At 37.7% G+C, this 25,828-nt stretch overlaps 1 protein-coding gene across 3 annotated transcripts in view; it reads right to left on the bottom strand.

The window, feature by feature from the left end:
• The window catches only part of DGKI (diacylglycerol kinase iota), a 586,838-nt gene that overhangs the window by 303,960 nt on the left and 257,050 nt on the right, over window positions 1-25,828 (bottom strand). For all 3 annotated transcript variants that reach the window (XM_069087305.1, XM_069087306.1, XM_069087304.1), the window contains exons 7-10: window positions 16,920-16,991; window positions 13,396-13,512; window positions 6,101-6,175; window positions 5,680-5,778 (exon numbers count right to left, since the gene is read on the bottom strand). In XM_069087305.1, the coding sequence (XP_068943406.1) occupies window positions 5,680-5,778; window positions 6,101-6,175; window positions 13,396-13,512; window positions 16,920-16,991 (363 nt within the window). The remainder of the gene's footprint in view (window positions 1-5,679; window positions 5,779-6,100; window positions 6,176-13,395; window positions 13,513-16,919; window positions 16,992-25,828) is intronic.

A 25,828-nucleotide genomic window follows, 5' to 3' on the forward strand; every position in this document is an offset into this window, starting at 1 on the left:
TCTCTGTCTCTGTCTCTATGTCTCTGTCTCTGTCTCTCTCTGTCTCTGTCTCTCTCTCTCTCTCTCTCTCTCTCTCTCTCTCTCTCTCTCTCTCTCTGTGTGTGTCTGTCTCTGTCTTACTTTTTAAGGTAATCAGGTTTAAGTGACTTGTCCAGAGTCATATGGCTAATAAGTATCTGAGGATGAATTTCAACTCAAGTCCTCCTGACTACAGGGTCAGTTGCTCTATCCACTCATCCTCCTAGCTACCCTGAGTCCTTCTCTTCAAATGGACCACCTGCCTGAAAACACAGCTAAGGTCACCTAATATATAGGTCTTCAAATGAGAGGTCTTAAATCAGAACGTGGACATAATTTTAATTTGAAAATTGGGAGTGTGATAAAGCCTTTATTGAGTCCTTACCTACATGTGCAGTACTGCTCAAGAGGACAAAGGAAAAATATAAGACATGGTCCCTGTCCTCAAGAAGGCTACAGTCTGGTTGGGTAAAAGAAATGAAAAGAGAACCAAATGTGGCACTATGCTATCAAGTACTGCAACATTAGGTAACTTAGACTTTAAGTACTGGAAAAATTTGGAAATGGGGAGAGTATGACCTGGAGCACTCGTGGAAGTGGGGAGGATTTGACCTGAAGGGAACAGACTTAGCCAAGCAAAGATGGAGAAAGAAATCATTGTTGTTTCAATAGCATTCTAGCTGGAGAAGCAGCAGGATCAAAGTGTATATGGGAAAACAAAGATCCACTCACATGGAATGAAAAAATAGTAGGAAATTAAGTTAGAGGAGCAATGTAGAATCAAGACCAGATTATGGAAATGGCTTGAATGTCTAGTAGAAGAGCCTCTTCCTTCCTCCTTGAGGTCTTCCATCTATCCCTCTCCAACAGTGCCTTAACTCAATTTAAAGGCAATCAGAAGACCTCGGTTGAAATACCTGCTTTTGATTTATTAGGCTTTGTGACCCTGGATAAGTCATCTAATTTCTCTGAGCTTCAACTGTCTCATCTGTGAAATGGAGGTAAGACTTCTACAGAATAGTTGTGAGAAGCTGAGGAAACTCTCCAGTCCTATCATGTGAATCTAAACAACAATAATAACGCTAATTTTAACGCACATTCACAAATCTGTAATTTGAAAAAGCCTTTATTTGAGTCATTGTCCTTTTTAACTGCCTTCCTTAGAATCCCAGAAGTTTAATGACTAGCATAGAAATATGTTTAGTATGAATGTGTATATGTGTGTGTATATATATGTATGTATAAATATACATATATATGTATATATAACCTATATCAGATTGCACACTGTTTTGGGGAGAGTGGAGGGGAAATTCAAATGGGATACTATATAAAGTGCTTTGCAAACCTAACAGCCTCAGTCCTGTGATGGGTCACTGTCCTATTATTATTATATAATATTTAATATTCTACAGATTTTTGTGTAGGTAATAAAATTACTTTTGCCATTGAATAAAATTTTTATCCTCATCAATATCCTTGAGCCCCAGAACTCAAAAAATCTTATAAAAGTGGATGTTGAAAACTAAAGATAAACAAATTTTTAAAAATAAATAAAATGGGGGGAAAAAAGAATTCCCAGAAGTTTAGAACCTGAAATGTATTTTTCTTCCTTCCTTTCAGGGTCAAATTTTTAAAATAAATCACTGATTCCAATTTTGCTAAGTCCTGGCTTTACAAAGAAGGGCATAGAGGTTCAAGTGATTGATTGATTAATTGATTGATTGATTAATCACCCCATCCTCTTGAAACTTTCCTCCAAGCCTTCCACAGAACTGAATTTTCTGATTCTCTTCTCGCTTCCCCAACTGTTTCTTCTCTGCCCCCATTTCTTGTTCCTTCTCCTCTTCTTCTTGCCTCGAAGCAAAATTATTCTCCCAGGTTCCATCCTATCCTTTTGTACCTCTTGAGATTCTCACCCTGAGATTTCATGGCTTAAAACTCACACATCTATACTAATGAGGTCACATGGGAAAATAAATATCTATTTCTGCTAAAAAAAAAACCCAAAAACTTATTGTATATGTATGTGTGTTCTACTGAAATGTTTTAATATCTTATTTGCAGTGGAAAGAGGTGTGGTCCTTTTGAAAGTATTTTGTTAGTTATGTCACAGGCTAGGCTAAAAAAAGCCTATATAGTGTTTAATGAGTAAACTTAAGAATCGTTTTTAGATATATCACAGCTACAGCCTCAAAGTTCAAAGAGCTAATAAGTGATTCATAAATGTTTGCTGAATTACATGGGCAGGAAAGGGGAGAAGGTCTTCTAAATGTCCTACAATGCAGAGCAGTGTTGATTGATAAACAGGCATTTATTATATACTCATTGATTAATGTTATGATTTAATATATGTGCTAAACCATGTTGACTAGCCCTGACAGTTCCTCATACAAATTAGGGTGATGGACAATCTGGCATGAATTGAAAAAAAAATGGGCCTCAACAGATCATGGTCATCAGTTAAATTACAGTTACTTTTACTATGTTTCATGATCACCAACTGAGTACCTAACTTCAACCAAGTCACCAGTTTTATTGGTCATGAAATGGACTAGACAAGAGATCTGAGATGACAGTCCATATTTATCCTCATTCCTGGGGAAAATATTCCAATTGCATGTTTTATTCCTGGTGTATCAAGATGACAGTCATCATTTAAATGTGAAAACCAGAATTTGCCAATATAGATGAGAAGCTGCCATTTTTATTCTCTGAGAAATCATCTTAAAAGAAGAGAAATTAAAATAGAATAAAGTATAATGTTAAATGGACTGACAAAAGTTATTCATTACTACCATTAACAACATTAATCTTATACTACCTTTAATATAGATTCTTCTTCAATTTCCTTATCCCTTTCCCACTGGAACCTTTGGTTCTGACCCTGGGCTCTGAAAGAAGAGCTTTTGCCTTTTCTCACCCAGAACCAGGATTCCCCATCACCTCCCAGTCATTTCCTAATCATGCTGCTGCTTGCTTAACCCCATATCCAACTTTCAGCTTCCTCTTATGCATTGTTTTTCTCCATTAAAATATGATTATCAGAGGTGATAATGGTCTTGCATTCGTTGTAAATCCTTTATCATTTATTCAGTCTTAGCTTATTACACCAAAGGAACTGCTTTCTTGCTTTCTGGTTTTTGTATCCTCAGTGCTTAGCACAGGACTTGGTATATTATAAGAAATTAATATATGCTTTATCATTTGTTCATTCTTGGAGTATGAAAGCAAGCTTAACAGGTTTGCTTTTTTGGCTAATTCTCTTGCTTGTATCTGGAGACTGAAGTCTCTCAAATTCCATTGTTAGAAGTTGAGCCTAGAAGACCCTTTAAATACTCAGATTAAAAAATGTGTACCTGAATTAACAAGAAGAAAGAATATTTTGACTTCTCCAATTACATGGAAATATGTCATTCAAGTAGAAAAAAAAAGTACGCTGAAGGCTCTTGATAAAAAGTATGACACTGGAAGGAAAATTAGGGTCTTGAACTTGGACTAGGAGCCTGGATGCCTGGGATCTGGTGTGGGCTTTTGTCATTCAATGATCATGACATCCTAGATAAGTTACAACTTATGAATGACTGTATTTCCTCATTATGAAATGGGGTCAATACCTCTTTTAACTATCTCACATTGCAGCAAGAACCAAATGAAATTCATAGGGCCATATTATCCTGATATTATAGGTGAAAACCCTAAATCTTGGAGAGGTGACATAAACAAGGACATACAAATTGTAAGAATTAGAGCTGAGGTTTGAACCTAGATTTTCTGTTATTAAGTAGAATGTTCTTCCCACTATGCAATAGAACATCTCAGTAATTCACCAGCTATAACAATAACAGTATCTTGTAATTATATTTGATGTTGGAAATTGTGCTAGACCTCTGATTTCATTGGTTTAGGATACTTCCAATGAGGTAACATCTTCTTACCAAGGCAGATGGTACCATCTCTGAAATTCAGTCTCGAAGTTACCTAAGGCTAGGTGACTGGCTCAGGGACATACAGTCAGTATGTATTAAAGGAAAGGTTTAAAAAGACCTGAGTCTAAGACCAATTCTCTATTATACGACGTTGCCTCTGCATACCATATTGTACTTTATCATTACAGGCAAATTAGAGGACCTAGTTTCAAATCCTGACTCAGACACTTACTAGTTATGTGACCTCTGGCATGTTAATTCACCTTGATGACTCAATGTCCTCATTTACAAAACTGGGATAAAAAAAAAAAACCTGCCCTATCCATCCCACAGAGTTGTTAGGACACTCAACTGAGATAATAATTGTATTTTATAATGGCAAAGTGCAATAAAAATGGATAGGGAGGTGTGGAGGTGCACATACCCTTTCCTTTTCTGAGGGCAAGATGAAGGAAAGCAGGGGAAAATTTGGGCCAGGTAACAAAAAGAACTTCATAATAAGGGTTATAAGAGTTTGAAAGAAATTAAACAAAGGAGATTAAGGAACTGCCTTTCTAAGGGTTAGAGGATCATATATTTGGAGCTAGAAAATCCCTTAGAGGTCATCTGATCCAGCCCCCCACCCACCCATTTTACTGATAAGGAAAATGAGGCCTGACCGCGAAGTGATGTGTCACACAGGTACTAAGCAGAAGAGTGATAATTTGAACCTAGGTCTCCTGCTTCTAAAACCATAGCACTTTCCATGTTACCATAGCTGTGTCTTGAAGATTTATCAGAAAAAGGCAATTAAAAATTGTGGAATGGTTTAGGTATAATCTTTCCTGGAAGCAAGTTGTTATTCAGTCATTGTAGTCATGTCTGACTCTTCATGACCCTATTCAGGGTTTTCTTAGTAAATATACTGGAATGGTTTGTCATTTCCTTCTCCAGCTCATTTTACAGATGAGGAAACTGAAGCAAACAAGGTTAAGTGACTTGCCCAGGGCTACACAGCTAGTAAGAGTATAAGGCAGGATTTGAACTCAGGAAGCTGAGTCTTCCTGACTCCAAGCCTGGCACTCTATCCACTGCACCATCCAGCTGCCCCTACAAATAGTGTTCTCTCTCATCCTATTTCCATGTACCTAGTAGGTTAGTAAAGAATTTTTGAATTGAAATAAATTTAATCCCAAGGCACAGAGCCAAGCAAGAGAATAAACTAAAATTGTTTCTCAATCCAAAAATGCTAAAGACACAATAAAATACATAAATCTTTCACTGTGGCCCATTCCACCAGCCTCCACAGCCTCAGCATAAGACTGGGTATTTCAGGAAGCAGGACCAGGAACTATAAAGAAAGAGCCAGAATCTAAAAGGAGAACACATGGGAAAGACGTGCAGTAGTCTTCTGGGTTTTTGTTATTGTTGTTGGTATTGTTTGTTTTCTAAATCTGTCTTGAGAATTGTGGACTTTAGGAAGTAAAAGTTTTATAAACTAACAAAAGTGTGCCATAAACATAGTGCCCTCAAGAATGACTTTTTCTTTTATATTGTTGGGGTTGGTTTCTTTTAACTAGCTAAAGTTCTCTGTGATTCTATTCCTCACCAGAACAAAATAACTTAATTCAGTCATCTGTGGATTTTCCCTTGATGCTCTAAGGTCTCATGGTGCAATTTTGGTTGAAGAGGAGAATTTTGTTTTTGAAAACTCATTGAAGCTTCTGAACTAGGTTCAGGAAGATAATCTCACCTGGTTGCCTCCACTCTTGGGATTCACAAATATGAGCAGTGGTTTCATGAGTGGAGAGGAGATGGGTTTTATCACAAATGGTCGGCCTTTATTTTCTGGCTGAAATAAGAAAGCACCAATAATTAAGGCTATAAAACTTCAAAAGTTATGTTTTAACTTAAATGGTAAGTAAGGAATCTGTGTGTGTGTGTGTGTCTGTCTGTCTCTGTCTCTCTCTCTCTCTCTTTTTTTCCTCCCCACCCCCCTCTCTGAATAAACAAGCTCACCAATGACAGGGCATTTTGGATTTAAAGTCATTGGAGAAATAACAAGAAAATGGATTATCTCCTCCTCCTCCTGAATCCTTAAAGAGGCTCTCTCCAAGGTCCTGAGACTGGACTAGTTATTGTCTGCCCCTGGAACATTTCATAACCCCACTTACTTCAGCTCCTCTTTTGCTGGCTTTCCGTTTAAAGCTTGTCCTCTTCTTCTTCCGATTTGAAGCCTTTAATGAATTCTGCAGGAAAAAAAGACATTGCTGGCCTCAGAGGTGGGCCCATACAGATGTTCCCCCATGCATACTTCTGTGGAGGACGGTAAGCAGCACATGCTTTTCACTGCATGCTACTCATGCTTTGACATTTCCAAGCCACTGTTCATGGATAAGCCACAGACAGAAACCAGTAGAGTGCTTTGGAGTCAAAGACTTCCCCTGCCACACTGAAAGGCAGGGAAATGGAAACCCCAGATGCTCTCATGGACTCACATGACAACACACGTTATACCTGCCAACCCTCCCAGTACAGGTGGGAGACTCCCATATTCTCTGTGGGGCTCCAGTCTCCCGCCCAACCAAAGTCGTCTCCTGGTATGGAGACCTCCTGTGTGAAAAATGTAAAAAAAAAACATGATAAAAGGTGACATTTTTCATGTTTTTTTTTTCCCCTAAGACCTGCCATAGTGCTCGTGATAAAGCGACCCAGTTAGAGGATCCTGGAGCCATGCTGGAGATGTTTGTCTCAATATGAAGGAAAGGCCTCTCTCTTTCTCTCTCTCTCTCTCTCTCTCTCTCTCTCTCTCTCTCTCTCTCTCTCACAGAGTAGAACCAAGTAGTAGCCTGGCATCTGTAATGGTTTCCTTTTCAATGGCCAAGAAACTCACCGTGAGTTCACAGGCACAGAGATTTACAGCTAGAAGAGACCTCAGGAGGTCATTAAGTCCTATCCCCTCATTTTACAGATGAAGAAACTGAGGCCCAGTGAGGTTAAGTAACTCACCCAAGGTCACACAAGCAGAGCCAGTTATTTATTCCAGGAGAACAAGAAGCACTGGGTGTGATTGCTGTGCCTCCAGAACTGTTGGTATGAAGCCTATTTAACTCTTCTGAATTTTTGGCTTTTCCATAGCAACTAGCCTACAGGTTTCCTAAGCCTCCTGAAATGTATTTTCACAGAGTCCATCTGGTTTGATTGTTTAAAAATCTATTTTCCTTCCCTCTGTCTTTTCCTAAGGATCACTTAGACTGACATTCTGTGATCACTTCAACTAAGGTTTCTTCTACACTTAAATTTTCATGTGTGTAATGGAATGGAATTTCAGAGAGCTTTGAGAACATTTTTCCAAATAGAATTAAGTCTCAATAATTCAGACTAATTCAGACTGAATTAGTGAAATGTCTATAACTGAAAAAACTGTTAAGTCCCCTGAAGTCAGGGACCAAATTATGTATCTCTTTTGTACTCTCACAAGATCTTGCATAATTCATATTTTTATTTCCATCTGAGTGCCAAGTTCAACAAATAAAATTTAAAGTCTGAATGACAGACTCTTTTAAAACATGATAGAATTAATACTTTTAAATATATACTATCAAATGACCCAAGCTAAAGAAGTGTTGTTAAATAGGTTCTGCCTTATTGATTAAATAAGAAAAACTTGTAAATAGCATCTCAGTTCACATGTATGCAAATGGAACTCCTAACATATTTAGTCTTACATTCTTATTTACAATATTCATGTTATTTAAAAAAAATTTTTTCAAAGAAAGGGTAAAGATAAATCACCTTTCTTCCTAATAACCCCAAATTGCAAACCAGTAGTTCTGAATTATTGAAGTTTTAATGGATTTGGTTTTCTATACCAGAAAAAAATAAGATCATGGTTTATCTAAATATTCCTGAGTCATATAATTCTGCTTCTAAAAAAGCTCTTGCTAGGTCCTCAAATGTTCTAGAATTCTCTATTCTCAGCAGACTAAAGGAAAGTGGCAGAGTGGCAGTTCCTTCTGACAATACTGGCACAACAGTATTTGTCTGTGTGTGCCCTCTAACGCTCCCCCTCTATCCTGGACTCTGTCTTCTTGGGGAGCTAGATCCTCCATCTGTCCCTTATCCATCTTCATTGCTGTATATCCCTGATTGGTGTGCGCTTATCACTGTGGCCTTCTGTGATGAACCTTCTGGCTCATTTCTATTCCTCCTATATGTTTTAAAAATGGCTTGCCATATTTTGTCCTCTTTCTGTTCTGTTTAAAACACATGTGAAGAGGTTTAACCCACTTAAAAGTCCTGTCAACAAAGGGACCCATGTTGAAAATATGCTAAATCCATTTGAGGCTAGCAGAAACAATCACCACCAAACTTAAGCATGAAAAGTCACATACCAACAAGTTGGACACATAGTAGTTACTGAGAGGCAGCTTAGGTCAAAAGGAAAGACCACTGGTCTTGGAATCAGGAAAGACAAAGATTCAAATGCTGGCTTTGATGCTTAGAAGTTTTGTGAGCTTATGTAAGTCACTTAGCCTCACTAAGTCAAAGTTTCTTCATCTGTAGAATGGGGATAATAATACTTGCAATACTTACCTCACAAGGCTGTTGCCGGAAGTGCTTTGAAAACCTTTAAGTGCAATGTAAGTGTGAATTATTATTGTTATTTCCTAACTAGAGAAAGAATCATCACTAGCAGGGAAACTCTCAAGTAATAACCGTCTTCCTTCTTCCAGGTATCACCAAAGTGACCATAAGAAAAAGCAGGATATACAAAAAGTGCTGAGGGAGACACTGTAGGGAAAACACATCTCTCTGGGTGCCACAGAATCCAAGCCCAGAAAAGAGTCATGGCTAAAGGACTGGGGCAAACAGACAAAGAAGGTTTCATGTATGTAGGGAAAGAGAGGAAGATGGGAATTAAACTTCATCTTTTTCTGATGAAGAATGTTTTGTTTTGTTTTTAGGAGAGATGGGAAAAAAATAAGAGTTTCTTGCAGGGCCAGTTGCACAAAGGCAAATACCAAGGCATTGATTCCTGTCAGGAACTGGATGCTTTGATGTGAATTCTGAAAGGTTTTTTTCATCAGTCCTCAAAAGAGTAAAATGATGGTAAGAAAATGGTTCACAGAGTAATTCAAAAGAGCCTAAGTTTTCTAATTCTTCAAATCTTGTTCACAAGTATATTTTTATTTATCCATACATCTTATATTCTTCCGCATTCATATTTTAATAGTTTTCTTTAAAAGAATTTTATCTCTGTCGCTTACCTGAAGAGAACTTTATGACTTGGTCCACATTCTATAACAACTGCTATTAGATGAGAGCTATTTGAATTTCAAGTTTTTAGGAACTAATAACCATTCTTAAGAGGGAAGACTTTAATAATCCAACCCTAATACATGACAAAAAGGTCACATAGTCATCATTTGCTTCTAATATTCAGCTCATTTCCACTCTTCCTCCTTGTCAAGAAAATCAGGGAAAGTACAATTTTCTACATTTTTCCTTGTTTTCACACACTAAATGTAATGAACTTAATTCTATTTTAGCCAACTCTCTTTATATGGGTTCATCATCCTTTCTACCTTGGGGCCTATCTAGCATTTACCTCATAGACCTAATGTATACCACTAAAGGCCACAGAAATACTCTGACATCACTTTCTGGAGTTCTGGGTGAGTGTTAATTGAGCATATTATATCATTTCTATCTATCTATCTACCTATCTATCTATCATCTATCTATCCATCTATCCATCCATCCATCTATCTATCTGTCTCTATATCTATCTACATCTTTCTTTCTCTACACACACACACACACACACACACACACACACACGTATACATACATACTATCATGAGTGTCTCCAGCAGACCAGCACAGTGCTATAAGCTTAAATCTTAGGATCAAACAATTAAGAAACTCTTGATAAATGTCATACCTGTGTTTTTATATGTTTAGGATAAAGAAAGGAAGTCTGCTTTAATTGATAAAGAGTTGGATTGGGAGTCAAGAAGGCCTGAGTTCCAGTCCTCCCTCTGACAAACGCTGGCTGTGTGACTTGGGTCACAGAGTATTATTAAACTCTCACTTTTCTAGACAAATCTTTAAGACTACAAATTGCAGGTGCCAACCTGGATTGATTGAGGGAGCTTCCTCCCCTGAGAGTTCCTTATACCAATTAAATTACAGGTGCAAGTTCCTATGCCCTATTCCTACAATGACAAAATAAGACAATTCAATTTATCAATCATAAATCAGGCAGGTCCAAAACACAGGGCAAAATGGCAGAAGCAGAGTGGGAGTGCCAAATAAAAAGTGTGCCCTTTCTTACTATTTGCTTTACATTAACTCTATTTTGACCTAATGATTCTCATATAGGCACAATTTTTAATTCACGTTTAGCCAAAATCCAACTAACAACACTTATGTTAATCCTGCTTCAACCACTCACTCCTCTTAGAAAAACCATAAGACAGAAAGAACACTGGCTTTGGAGTCAGAAGACCTGGGCTTAAATATTTCCTTGGTCACGTACAACCTATGCAACTTTGGACAAGTCCCTTAACCTCTCTGGGTCTCATTGCTACCATCTGTAAGCTGATACAGTTGTAGACTACATGGCCTCTGAGGTCCCTTCCAGCACTAAATCAGTGAACTTCTTCAATGTTATTGACAATCTTTTCTTTCTGGAACAGTCTAAGATCACTATCGGCATAAAGTAAAGCCTCAATTTTAGAGCAAAACTTCCTTATTATTTCTCCCTTCTGAAGTAGGTCTCTCCCTATGAGATTCTCTATGGTTCAAGTATCATCTTGAACTAAAAAAAGTCTCTTTCCCTCTTCTGAACTGTCCATTTTATCCCAGAAGTCTGTGCAGATATTATCGTGTCTCAACTTATTCCAGTTAAACCCTACAATCTAAAACTGAGAGCCATGGGTCAAAAACCAAGTGTCAACCAATGTCCAAGGCTCTGAGCAAAAGAAGTTCAATGCCAGATCTTGTGCCCCTACCCCACATAGATAAAGATATATCTATATGAAAATATAAATATATTTTCTATCTTGTTCTATTAGACCACAAGGGAACTTTATGTGATTATGAAGTTTAGCTATCATTCTCCTGTTCTTCTCTATCTGCAGCTATAAGTTAAATTATTGAATCTTGTTTAAATCATTGCTAATTAATACTGATTCTCTTATCCTTATCATTGTTTTCTGTTAGGGAATAAATGACAAAATTATTTCCTCCAAGGTACATTTCTGATTGCACCATTCCTTTGTTAAAGAACTTTCAGGGGCTTCCTATTGCTTCTAGGATAAAGGACCAATTATTTAGGTTGGCATTAAATACTCTATCTCTAGCCAATATTTCCCAGCTTATTTTGTATTATTTTCCTTCAGATGCTTTGTGTTCCAGAAAAAATTGGTCTACTTTCTGTTCTCCACACAGGTTGTTGCCCATGAATCCGTTCCCTCTCAACCTTCACCTCATACAATCATTCTCTTCACAGAAGGCTTTGTTCAGGTACTGCTTCATGCTGGACCCTTCTAAACCTCCTGGTTTTTACTATTCTCCAGACTGGGAGCTTTTTGATAGCTGTTGATTTGTGTTTTCTCTTTGTATCCCCAGAGGCATGTACATATTACAAACTCTATATACATTTGTTGACTAATTGATGGTCTAGGAACGGAGGCTGAGAAGGAAGGGTCTAACAGAAATATCAGAAGATAACAATGTGATGAAATCCAGGACTGAGAGACTATCCAGGATGAGAGAATAGTCAATGGTGTCAAATAATGTAGAGCTGTCAAGAAGGACAAGGACTGAGGAATGGTCATGGGATCTGGTAGTTAATAAATCTCTGCAAGAGATACTGCATAGACACCATCGCGCACAGGGGCTAACCAGCAGTTGGTGATCTCTAGATATCGCTATGACTAAACCATCTTCCTTTGCAGGCAACCAAACATCTATTAAATGGCATCCTTCAAACTGTTCTGCCTAAGTGATTCTTAGCTGGCAATACACCATGGCCTTGTCCTATCCATCACATTCCTCTCTATTAACCTTTGGATCATCTGAAATATGCTATTACATACTACTGATAAATATTAGCTGCCATCATGAAACACGTTTCTTAAAATACATAATTTAGCAACACGTAACTATAGTATCCTGGCATCCTAGGAGAAACCGAAAAGAGGTACAACTTCTTTTGCTCAAACACAATCAGTTGACTGCCTGATTTTTGAGAACATGAAGCTAGCTGTCTAGGACAGGATGCTGAGGAAGAAAGAATCCAACCAACTCTCATGTCTGTTCAAAGGCACAGTGAGCAAAGCTAGCCAACATAGGCAGGCATGCTTAATACGGGGTACAAGACAGCAATGCTCTGAAATGATGACTCCACACAGATTGATGGCACAATGGGCCTGGAGTCAGAAAGACACAACTTCATGAGTTCAAATCTGACCTCAGACACTAGGCAAGTCACTTAGCCCTGTTTGCCTCAGTTTCCTCATCTTTAAAAGGAGATGGAGAAGAAAAAAGCCAACCTCACCAGTACTTTTGCCAAGAGAACCCCAAATGGGGTCACAAAGAATCAGATGCAACTCAAATGATTGAACAACAGCACCACAGCATTGAAAACTACTATCCAATCCTGCCTAGATCTCCATCTGCTTCACATAAACCTAACCACAATCAAATGTCCTCTTCCCACTAGGGGCTACTGCTGAGTTGAAGGTTCCACATTATATCTAAAAGGGCTGTGATGGAGAGAGCTTTTCTTTCACATCCTATGGCATAGATTTAGAAACTTTCCCACAACCTTCCATTCCTTATGACTCAAAATCCAATGGCGATATGGCACAAAAAAAGGGATGCTTTAGCAATGATCAAGCCCATTCGACCATAAATGGAATTTTGCTCTAAGTAGGCTTTGCATCCTAAGAAGCAGTAAACCCAAATCCATCCTTCCAGATAGGGAAGGAAGCTAAGAAGTAGAAACCACCTTCACCATGCAGTGGGACCTCAACAGCATACCTTATTCTTACCCCTTACAGCCAAGAGTTGAGATCAAGGGATACTGTACAATTGCACCAGCACTCACAAGTTCTGACTTACCTGTGGTCATCATTGGCTCTCAGTGAGACCCAGGATTGACTCCCACCCACCTGGAGAGGCACAGCCAGTATATAAACAGGGAAGACATTCCCCTAATTTGAGTCTTGATTTTATTAGATTGGTGTTGGGATTTTTTTCCCCCTGACAGAGTCCTCCAGAGCATCCTGATGAGAGAGTGGAATGTGGCCATGACAGCCAAGCATGGGGGCATGTGGGTATATAAGCATAGGGCCTCTAAACCCAGAGCTAGTTGAGAAAAGCAGCAAAAAGCAGCAGTTATTATATTCTAAGTTTGCCTGGAAGCATTAGTAACTAACGGTGACTAGGCAGTTACCTGAGGTTTCTTCACCTTAATGATCCAGGTAGGTGGGACAATGACGGCAGCATGAGCCCCCAGGGAGCATGGCTCCTCGATGTGGTGCATCATGAAACAGGTAACCTTGTTGTGAAACTGGGGAGAGAAAACAGAGTTACAAATGACATGGGAACAGACAGAGAGGGGCAACAACCCAGAGCAAAATGACCAGGCCATATTTGGGTGTGGCTATTCTCTAAGCAGATCCCTGCTAAAGCATGGGCTCTTAACCTCAGAGTCATGGACCTAACAGGTATATGTATAGATTTCGGGTGGGGAGGACAAAATATATATTTTGATAACTGTATTCCAATATATTTTGTCTCATTTGTAATCCTATGTATGAGACAGCTAGGTGGTACAGTAGATAGACTATTGAACCTGCAATCAGGAAGTTGTTCTTCAGCTGCGTCTGACTCTTCTTGGGGCTTTTCTCGGCAAGGATACTCGAGTAGTTTGCCATTCCTTTTCCAATTCATTTTACAGATGAGGAAACTGAGACAAACAGGGTTAAGTGACTTGCCCAGGGTCACACAGCTGTAAGTGTCTGAGGCCAGATTTCAACTCAGGAAGATATCAGTAGTCAGGAAAACCTGAGTTTGAATTTGACCTCAGACACTAACTAGTTGTAACTTCTTTCTGCTTTAGTATCCTCATCTCTCAACGGGGAGAATAACAGCCTCTACATCCCAGGATTGTTGTGAGGATCAAAGGAGATCATATTTGTAAAGCACTTTGCAAGTCTTAAGGCATCATATAAGTGCCAGCTCTTATTATTATTTTATGCATTTAAAAATGTTATTCTGAGAGGGGGGGGGTCTATAGACTTTATTAGACTGTCAAAGAGGTTCATGATATAAGAAAGTTGAAGAACCCCTGGATTAGGGGAACTAGGGACCTTAAGGGAACAATGGAGAAGTCAAAGTCATAAGACTGTAGTGAGCTGGTCATATTGGAGTTTGTGTTATATCAATCAAAGAGATTTAATTAAGCTATCAAGCATTCACTGATCGGCTATTTGTCCTGGATGTTACAGTAAAGATCCATCATGGGGTAGGGAGTTGATTAAATTATAATATTTAGAGCTTAAAGGTACCTTAGAGATCCATCATAATTATAGAATTTTATATTTAGGGGTATGAGAGACTTTAGTGATCTCACAGTCCAGTCTTCCTTGTAGAGATGAGGAAATCAAGCCCGAGAGAAGGAAACGGACCTGCTCAGTTATGCAGGCACCTGGAAACTGAGCTTGTATCCAAATCCAAGTCCCCTAGAAAATCTAGAATCCAGTTCTCATTCTACTATGCCAGAAGGGTTAAACTCACTGCCCCTAAGTGTCAGCCTGAACCAGATCAAAATGGAATTAGGAAATATTTAACAAAATAGATAAAAATACAATGCAACATAGATAATGTTAATTTATTATTTTCTAAGTCAATGTGCAATGTATAATCCATATCAAATTGCTTACCTTTTCAAAGATGGGCAAAGGGAGAAAAGGAGGGAGAAAACTTGGAACTCCAAATTTAAAAAGTGAATGAATGTTAAAAAAATATTTTTACTTGTAATTTGAAAAAATTTAAATAAATGCTAATTAAGTCAATATGCAGTTCATGGGGATCTGTTTCTATTTGAGTTTGACACCACTTTTCTACAGTACACACTATCTCTTAGAATAATCTCTAAGGCTTCTTCCAACTCTAATATTTTATTACTTGGCCACTAGGTAGTAGAAGGGAGTGCTAGATGATTTAAAGGATTTCCTAGATATGGGACCCTAAATAAGTTATTTAATCTATTCAATTTCCTTGTCTATAAAATAGGTATAATAAAGTATCAATTGATGTGGTGGAAAGATTGATAGGAAGGTCAAATGAGGTAATACATTATGTGCACCTTACAGAACTTAAAGCACTATATATTTAAATGCCAGTTACCATACAGCTACTGCCTATATTGCTAAACCACCTAATTTTGCTGTAGTTATTCACTTGCTTAAAATTAGTTGCACATTTTTAGGGCTGGGAAAGGTGTGAAAGGCAATAGAGAACAAGCTAGAATCTGAGCAAGTGGACACTTTTCCAGTCATATAAATCTCATCCAAGCCGCCTCCTGAATTCTAGGGGTCAGAAGAGTACAAAATGACGTGAGTCCCTCTACTCATAGAGCTGTTCCTTTACCAGGAAAGAGAGTAAGGACAGTTTTGCTGCATCATAATGATGGAGTAGATTAGACTCTGGTCCTATGGACCCAGGACCTAGAGTAAGGAAGTTGTTGTTATTCTGTGGATTCAGTTGTATAGGCTTTTTATGACCCCTCCCCCCCATTAGGGGTTTTCTTGGCAAAGATACTCATTTCCTTCTCCAGCTCATTTGACAGATGAGGAAATGGAAGCAAACAGGGTTAAGTGACTTCCCAAGGTCACATAGTTAGAAAGTGTCTGAGGTCACATTTGAACTCAGATCTTCCTGACTCCGTGCCTAGTGCTCTATCTACTACCCCACCTAGCTACCTAGAATCTGGAAGACATAGGTTGAAATCCCATCCTATGTACTTACCAGCTATGTGACTTTGAACAAGCCGCTTGAACTCTTTTTTTTTTTTACTCAGTTTTCTGATCTGCAAAATGAAGTGGTTGGTTTCAATAGCTTCTACGGTCTATTCTAGCTATTATCATATATGATAAATTTCATGGAGAATTTGTATGGTCCACAGTTTCCTCATATGTAAAATGATTAGATGACCCCTAAGGTTCCTTCCAACTCTAAATAAACTGTTGATGTTGAAAGGGACAATGATTTTAATCCCTGATTGATCTTTAATGGATGGTGGATGTTTAACATTTAACATGTAACTTTGTCTTCTAGTTGTTTAAGCAACTGGTTAGGTCAGTTGCTCAGATCCTATTGATACTAATAACAGACTCGGGAATTGATCTTCAGGAATAATTATTGGAATCAGCACAAGGATTCAGGTACTTAATAAATGTTTTTGGAATGAATAATACAGAAGTAGAAGGGGAAAAAATATTTTCCACCACATCAAATAGCACCTAAAGACAAAGGACACTAGGTGAGAGAGAACAATATTATATGTGGCATATTGTTCTTGGTACAACATGGAAGGAGTGACCACAAATTATGTGTTTGGTTACATATCAGTAAAGGAGAAACGGGAAGGGTTAAATGAAGAGGTTAACCATTGGAAGGAGTTGATGATCACCCTCAGTGGATTAGGACTGGGACATAAGGGCAGCATGGGACAATGAAAAGAACACAGAAAGACTTAAAATCACAAGACCTAAGTTCAAATACTACTGGTGTGACCTTGGGCATGTCACTTAAACTTCTGGGCCTCAGTTTCCTCATCTATAATATAAAGAGGTTGGACTAAGTGGCTTTTTAGATTCCTTCTAGTTCTAGGTTTATGCTGACCCTAAAGTGAACCATGAAATGAGTAAGTGTTATCATGTCCCCCGCTCCCCTTGAATCCCTGGCACTTACCGCCTGCTTACACCAGGAACAGCTGATGGCCACGATCTCTTTACTGTGGAAGGAGAATTTCTGTTGGAAACCCTAGAAAGTCAGAAGGAAAAGGAGAATTCTATAAATGGCACCTTTTTTCCTTTGCCTTTGTGTAATTCATTCATTAGTTCATTCAGTAAGTATTTATTAATCACAAAATATACATTTAGTATAGCAAGTTGAAGAGAAAACAAAGACATAAATACACTCCCTACCCTCTGGGAACTTATATTCCTTGTGTATACAGAAAAATCAATATAAATTATATGCAATTTAAGCGCAAAATAAGTGAGGGATAGGAAATAGCACCACAAGGCATATCTAGGTGGTGGGCAGGGAGTCAGAAAGACCTGAGCTGAAATCCAGCTTCAGATACTTACTAGCTGGGTGACAGCGGACAAGTACCTTAACGTCTGTTTGCCTCAGTTTCCTTTCAATGGTATAATAGCTATACTAATAGCACCTACCTCACAGAGTTGCTGTGAAAATCACACGCTTAACACAATGCCTAGGACATAATAGGAGCTACATAAATTCTTATGCCTTTCCCCCTTCCCAATACAAAGAAGGATCAGGACTGGCCATAAGCAGGAGGTAGCACTTGAGATGGGCCCTGAAGGACACAAGGGCTATACTGCTACATTGTCTAAGTCAACATGGACTAGGAATCATGTACCTTACTGAATACTGCTTCACCCACTTACACCTCTATCAGAGATTTATTCAATGATATGTGTCTCCACTGAACAAAGTAGTAGAATGGTGGCTGATAACCAAATCACTTATATCACTAACAACTTTTCAAATCCCTATCACTACAATATATTTTTCAACTAAATCAAGTTCCACAGTGTTGATTTTGGAGAATTTTAGCATGCAGATGAACATTAGCACTGGGGTCATGGAGTTTTTAATTAGACACATAATAATGGCTTTCCATACAACCTTAGTAATATCTGAAGTTCCAGAGATAGAAAAATCAAACAGCAAGAGAGGCAATTCCTGGAAGGTTGACTTTGAAGAATGCAGGAGTATGGTAGTCAGGTCAGACAGTTTTCTTAGCTCCCTCTGATGTCTGCACTCTAAATGATGCCTTTTCATTTATTTATTTTGCATCTGCAGGCAACAGATGACCTTGATGAGAGAGTCACAGGCTCTTTAAGTAAAAACTATTCCTCTGTAGAGGATGGAGGAGGTGATTGGCTTCTTTGGCTTCCTCTGCCAAACACACACCAGAGGGAGAAACAATGAAGGAAAAGACTTCTTTCCTTCCTTACTCTTCCTCTCCTTAGCCTATTGCCCTAGCTGACTGAAAAAACAAAACAAAAAAAAACAAATCAGGGCTTTGCAAGGCACTCAGAAGGAAGCAACGGGGCAAAGAGGTATGGGCACTAGATGAGTGACTTCCTGATGTGAGAAACTATTCCAGGGCCTGTAGTCCAGGCATGAAGAAATGAGAGAAGACATAATGGACCTTTTCGGAGTATATGTTCTTTTCCCTATTAGCATCATTTGACTTTATTGACAACATTACCAGCTGTGTTCTCTCCTTCATCTGAAATGAGCACATATTGCCAGCACTCATCACATACTTCCTAGTGTTAGTTATATTTGTGTTTTACTTCTTAACTAGATTTTAAGTTCTTTGAGTGTTCTTTTCTTACCCTCTTTGCAACCCTATACAGAGATATCATAGTATTCTGCATACCATATGTGAAATGAGAATTGTAGAGAAGCAGTAGAGAGTGGCAAAGGAATATTTAGAGGAGAAAGAAACCACCCAATAAAGAAGTTTCTGGTCCCAGATTTTTAAAGATAAGAGTAGCAATAGAATGGCCCTGGAGCTGGAGAAGCAACAAGAAACAGGGGCAATATTAGGAGGAATAAACCTAGACCTTGGCCTCCATTGCTATTATGAATTTTATTTTAATCCAATGGGAAGAAGATTGATTCTCTAGAAACCTGAATGCAATTTCCCTTTGAAAAAAGCCTCAACCACAGGGTAGTATTATAAGTTTGTAGGACCTAAGGGGAGGTGGGAGTCACCAGAGGATGAGATGTGACTCCATATTAATTTTGAGTTCATTTTCCTTCCAAAAAGAAAAGAGCCTCAAAGGAAGGAGACATATTAAAAAGAGGATAGTTGTTGGCCATTACGGGTTCAGGTGCAATTTTTCCTTTTTCTTTTTTTTGTGATGTGAAATAAAAGCAGCCCTATAGTCTGAAATATGTAGTTATCCTGAGTATTTGTATAAGGACATGAGGCCAATTTACATTTTCTTCAGGGACCTAGACATGAACCAAATTCTGATATTCTTAGAAAAACTCTATGTGGGAGCACAAGCCAAGCAGTGACTTATGGGAAGCCCCACCCCACACAAGACTGACCCAGCTCTGTATAGACCCAGAGCATGGTATTTGGGGGCACAGGTTATACAATCAAGAGATATTTGTTGCCCAATCTAAAATGCACGGCCAATATCATCACTTATTGCTCATTACAAATTCTGGCTCTTAAATCCAAAGTCCTTAGTCATGTCACCTAAAAATTTATCTGATTTCCTTCAAGAAGGTAGGCTGATAGGGCAGAGCCAAGATAGCAGATTAGAGTAAGCACTCAGCTACATCTCCCAACATTGTCCTCTGAACAACTTTAAAATAATGCCTCAAATTGAATTCTGAAGTGGCAGAGTGAACAAAAGGTCAGAGCAAGGCATTTTTTTCCACCCCAAGACAACTTAGGATGTTGGGAAGAGAAATCTATGCCACAGGGATGGAAGCCGGCCCAGAGTTTACCTGGATGAAGCAGGAGTACTTAGACTAGGTCAGGTCAACAGAAGCAACAGCAGCTTCAGGAGCTCTGAAGACAGAAATGATAAGGGAATTTAGCAAGTAGTCAGAAAGAGATTACAGGGGAACCTGTACCAGCACTGGATACACAACCAGATGCTTTTTGGTAAATCCATTGCCTATATCCACGTCTGGACCATATTTCAAGGGTGGAAAGGAGCACTTTCAGTCAGGAGGGTGTGGGAGCCCTGAGGAGCACCATCTATTTCGGTCACAAAGGATCAGGAATCCTGAAGAAGGGTATCCCTTCCAGTCCCCAAGCACCAAATCCAAACCCCCAGAACTAGCTCTGAAAATAGCAGTGTGAAAAAAACTGAAGTTTGAGATAGCCACCCCTCACCGACACCAAGAACATAGCACAACTACAACAGAAAGTTCAAAATTAAGAAATAGCATAGGAAAAATGAGCAAACAACCAAAAAATTCTGATCATAAAAAGTTATTACATTAGCAGGGAAGCTCAAGACAAACCCAGAAGAAGACAATGATGTCAAAACAGGTAGAAGCAAACACTTAAAGAAAAAAAATGTGAAATGGAAACAAGCTCAACAAGAATTCCTGTAAGAACTAAAAATTATGTTCAAAATTAAATAAGTGGCAGAAGAAAAAATTTAAAAAATGAGAGCAAAGGAAGAAAATTATAAAAAGAAAATTAACAGCTTGGTAAAATAGGCACCCAAAAAATGCTGAAGAAAATAGCACCTTAAAAAAACAGAACTGGCCATGTGAGAAAAGAGGCACAAAAATTCACTCAAGAAAATAACTCCTTAAAAAGCAGAATTGGCCAAATTAAAAAAAGATGTACAAAACCTCACTGAAGAAGGTAATGCTCTTAAAATGCTCTAAATTTTTACTGATTAAAGAAATGCAAAATAAAAACAATACACCTATCAGATTGGCTAATATGGGGAAAAAGGAAAATGAAAAATGTTGGAGAGAATGTGGGAAAATTGAGATGCTAGAGTTGTGAACTGACTCAACCATTCTGTAGAGCAGTTTGGAACTATACACAAAGGGATACAAAACCATGCATACCCTTTGACCCAGCAATATCAATACTAGGTCTGTACCTGAAAAAGATAAAAAAAAAACACAGGAAAAAGAACCTATATGTACTAAAATATTTGTAGCAGGTCTTTTAGTGGTAGCAAAACATTGGAAATTGAGGGGACGCCCATCATTGGGGAATGGCTGACTAAGTCATGATATATGATTGTGATGGAATATTATTGTGCTATTATAAGAGATAATGAGCAGGGTGCTCTCAGAAGAGCCTGGAAAGACTTAGATGAACTGATAGAAAGTTAAGTGAGCAGAACCAGAAGAACAGTGTGCACATTAACAGCAACACTGTACTATGATCAGCTGTGAATGACTTAGCTATTCTCAGCTATGCAATGATGCTAGAAAATTCTGAAGGACTTATGAGGAAAAATGCTATCCATCTCCAGAGAAAGAACAGATGGAGTATAAATGCAGATCAAAGCATACTTTTGAAACTTTATTTTTCTCTGTTTTTTGTATGTGTTTTCTTTTGCAACACAGCTAATATAGAAATATGTTTTGCATGACTTCACATGTATGATCAATATTAAATTCCTTGTCTTCTCAAGGAAGGGGGAGGAACAGGAAGGCAGGAAAGAATTTGGAACTCAATTTTTTAAAAGGAATGTTAAAATTGTTTTTACAAGTTAGTGGGAAATATTTAATTAAATAAATAATTTTATATTATAAATTATATTTATTATATTATATTAATATATTATGTTATAATTTATTATATTAATATATTATAATATATCTAAAATATATTTATTGTATATATAAAATATAATTTATTATAAATTATAAATAAATAAAAAATATTTTTTAAAAGATGGTAAACTAAAGCTAAATCCTGAGAAGACTATGTGGCTCTGATTTAAATTCTGAATTCAATTCAAGTTTAATAAGACAATTTATTAAGTATCTTCTATGTATGGAGTATTTATACAAGGCATTGAGAACACAAACACAAAAACAAAAGAGTCCATGCCCTGAAGGATTTTATAATCTTTGGGGGAATACAGAATGTACACAAACATAAAAGAACATACAAGATAATCTGAGGAGGGAGATGGTACTAACAACCAGAATGATCAGGAAAGACTTTTAAATAAGTGGTCAAAACTAAATTGCACCTTGAAAGAATCTGATGTTCAAAGAGGCAGAGGTAAGAGTGGGTGCATTCTAGGCATAAGTGACAGCCTGTGTGAAAACAAAGAGATGGGGGATGGAACGGTTAATTTTAGGGGACAGAGAGTAGGCCAGTTTGAAGAATCTGTAAAGTAATTTCATAGTATGAAATTAGTCTAGAGAGATAGGTGGGAACCAGACTGTGGGAGGCTTTAAATACCCAGCTGGTGATGAGTTTACATTTAATCTTATAGGTAATAAAGAAGCACTGGGTATTTTTAGCAGAAGAATGATACAGTCAGATCTGTGTATTATAAATATTAGTTTTACAGCTGTGTGGAAGGGAAGAATTGGAAAACAGAGAGCCTGGAGTCAGGGAAATGGATATAAAGTCTATTTGAAATAGTACAAGTGAGGTAATAAAGAATTAAACTCGAGCAGTGGGGATGTGAATGGAGAGAAAAGAAGATGAATATGACAGATTTTATAGAGATAGAGTTGAAAAAACTTTGGAACTGATTGGATAGGGAGGTGTGAAGGAAAAGGAAGTATCAAGGTTGACTCTAAGGTTATGAACCATGATGATTAGAAGATTGGAAAAGCTCTCTACATAAATAGGTAGGTGGTGGAGAGAGGGTAGTTTTAGTGAAGACTCAATCAATAAATATTTATTAAGCACCTAATATGTGCCAAACGCAGTATGCTAAGTAGTGGGAACACAAAAACAGACCAAAGACTGTCTCTGCCCTCAAGCAGCTCACAGTCTAACAGGGGAGACCAAAAATATATACAAACAAGCTATATACAGAATAAATAGGAAAAATGTAAAGAGGGAAGGAATCTGAATTAAGACAGGTTAGGAAAAGGTTCTAATAGAAGATAGGATTTTAGTTGGGACTTAAAGGGAAGCCAGTTGGTTGACAGAACATTCCAGACATGGGGGACAACCAGAGAAAATACTACAATCTAAGAAATGGAATGTCTTGTTTGTGGAACAACAAAGAGGATATTAAATTCCATTTTGAAAATGTTTAATTTGAAATGGGACACCACAACGGAGTTGCCCAGCAGGCAGTTGGCAATACAACACCGGAGAGACAACAGAAATCACCTTGGATATGGGAAAGAACCTTATATATGTGGAGGTGGGGGGGGAGGTTAGATAATGCTAAAAAGGGTAAGAGAACCAAGAAAGAGCAATGTCATAGAAAGGGAGAGAGGGAAGAGTGTCAAGAAAGACAGGGTATTTAACAGCATAAAAAAACAATGGAAGCATCAAGTAAGATAAGGCCTACCAAAAAATCAGATTTGGCATTTAGATTATTTATATATAACCTTGAAGAAAGCAGTTTCAGTCAAGTGGTGCAAACAGTTGAAAAGTGAATAGAAGTTGAGGAAATGAAGTCCATGAGTATAGTCTTTTTGTGTAGATGAAAAGGAGAAGGGTGGTAAGATTATAGCTGAAGGTGATGACACCATCTTCCACCTTCCACCTATGAGACTGACTAATATGAGTAAAAAGGAAAATGATAAATGTTGGAGAAGATGTGGGAAAATTGAAACACTAATACATTGTTGGTGGAGTTGTGAACTGTTCCAACCATTCTGGAGAGCAATTTGGAACTATGCCCAAAGAGCAATAAAATTGTGCATACCCTTTGATCCAGCAATACCACTACTAGGTCTGTATCCCCCCAAAAAATTATAGAAATGTAAAAGGACCCACACATACAAAAATATTAACGGCAGTTCTTTTTGTGGTAGAAAAGAATGGTAAATTGAAGGGATACCCATCAACTGGGCAATGGCTGAACAAGTTGTGGTCTACAAATGTAATGGAATACTATTGTTCCATAAGAAATGATGAGCAGGTGAACTTCAGAAAAACCTGGAAAGATTTACACAAACTGATGCTGAGTAAGTCACTGTAAGTAGTAACATCAACACTGTGCAATGATCACCTTTAATGGACTTATCTCTTCTCAGCAATACAATGATCTAAGAAGGTTCCACAAGACTCATGATGGAAAATGTCATCCACATACAGAGTAAGAACTACAGTCTAAATGCAGCTCAAAAAAATACTATTTTCTCTTTTGTTTTTTTTTTCTTTCTTGTGACTTTTCCCTTTCGGTCTGATTCTTCATTCACCATGTGACTAATATGGAAATATGTTTAATATGACTGCAAATATATAACTTATATCAGATTGCATGCCATTTTGGGGAGGGGGGAAGGAAAAGAGGGAAAAAATTTGGAACTCAAAAACCTTATAAAAGTGCATATTGAGACTATCTTTACATATAATTGGAAAAATAAAAAAAACTATTAAGTGGATGATACCATCAAGTGAAGTATCCTTACAGATAGGAGAAACACAGGTATGTTTGTAGGCAGCAAGGAAAAATTCCTCAAATGTTGTGACTAAAATTGATATATTAAGAATTAATTAACTGTAATTAAGAATGAATCACTCCCAATTATGTAGACTACTACAAAATGCTTGTCCAAAATAACACAGTTATTATATAGGGCAAACATTAATATTTCCATTCTACAAATGTGGAACATAAAGCCCTGAAAGGTTAATTTCTTTTGTCAGGGTCATAAAGCTAGCAAGTGATAGAACTAGAACCCTAGCTTAAATCTTCTAGCTTTAACTAGTTCTCTTGGACTATACTGTGCTTCTCTCTCTATGCAGGTGATAGGATAGCACCGGCAAACATACTTATGGCTTCGAATGCAAAAACACAAATTGCCACCCAGTGACTAACAAGGAGCCTTTTTTAACTTCCTTAAGAATAGTTATATAAATACTAAGAGTAAACAAATAGGAATAGCATACATGATGGAAAGAGCACTAGACCTATAGTCAGAGAATGTGGGTTTAAATTCAATTTAGTAACTTGAGCAAATGTCTCAAACCTTCTGAATCCATCATTGTCTTCTTCATTCTCTCTATCATCATTAAGATCATCAATAATTCATGTTTTATATTATGCGATGACCAACTTTGATAGACTTAGCTCTTCTCAGCAATACAGTGACCTAAGACAATTCCAAAAGACTCATGATGGAAAATGCAATCCCCAACCAAAGAAAGAACTATGGCGTCTGAATCTAGATTGCAGCATACTGTTTTCTCTTTTTTCTGTTTTTTTTTCTTTCTCTTGGTTTTTCCCTTCTGTTCTGATTCTTCTTTCACAACAGGAATAAGGTAGAAATATGCTTAATATGATTGTACATATATAGCTTATATCAGATTGCATGCTGTATTGGGGAGGGGGGAGGAAAGGGAAGGAGAAAAATTTGGAACTCAAAATCTCATAAAAGTGAATGTAGAAAACTAAAACTAAATAAATTTTAAATTTTTTAAAATAATTATGTTATAGAGTCCATTGAGGTTTACAAAGTATTTAATATATGTTATCTGATTTGATTCTTATGCCAATCCTGTTAGGTATTATTATTATCCCCATTTTATAGAGAAGGAAAATAAGGCTTGAAGAGATTAATAAGGGTCTGGGGTAAAATTCAACTTCAGGTCTTCCTTACTTCAAGTCCAACGTTCTTTCCATTATGATGCACTGCCTCTCATCTACAAAATGGACAGATTGAACTAATCTCTTCCTGTGACGATTCCAGTGGGGGGCACTGGGTAACATGTTTATTCTGAAAACGTAGTGAATTTCTGAGTCGTATATTTTCAGGTCTGTGCTTCTTGGGATTCCAGCCTAGTGGAGCTACAAGGAAGGATGGTTTTGGTGTCACTGTCTAACATGTTAACATAAACAGAGTCCTATCACAGTCTCTATAGCTGTGGTTCTCACATGCCACCTGCTGTAGGGGAATTATCTTGGCTA

This window comes from Petaurus breviceps, unplaced genomic scaffold (genome assembly GCF_028583685.1).
Source record: "Petaurus breviceps papuanus isolate PSGF00001 unplaced genomic scaffold, PetGlider_PUasm1.0 181, whole genome shotgun sequence".
Lineage (NCBI taxonomy): Eukaryota > Metazoa > Chordata > Mammalia > Diprotodontia > Petauridae > Petaurus > Petaurus breviceps.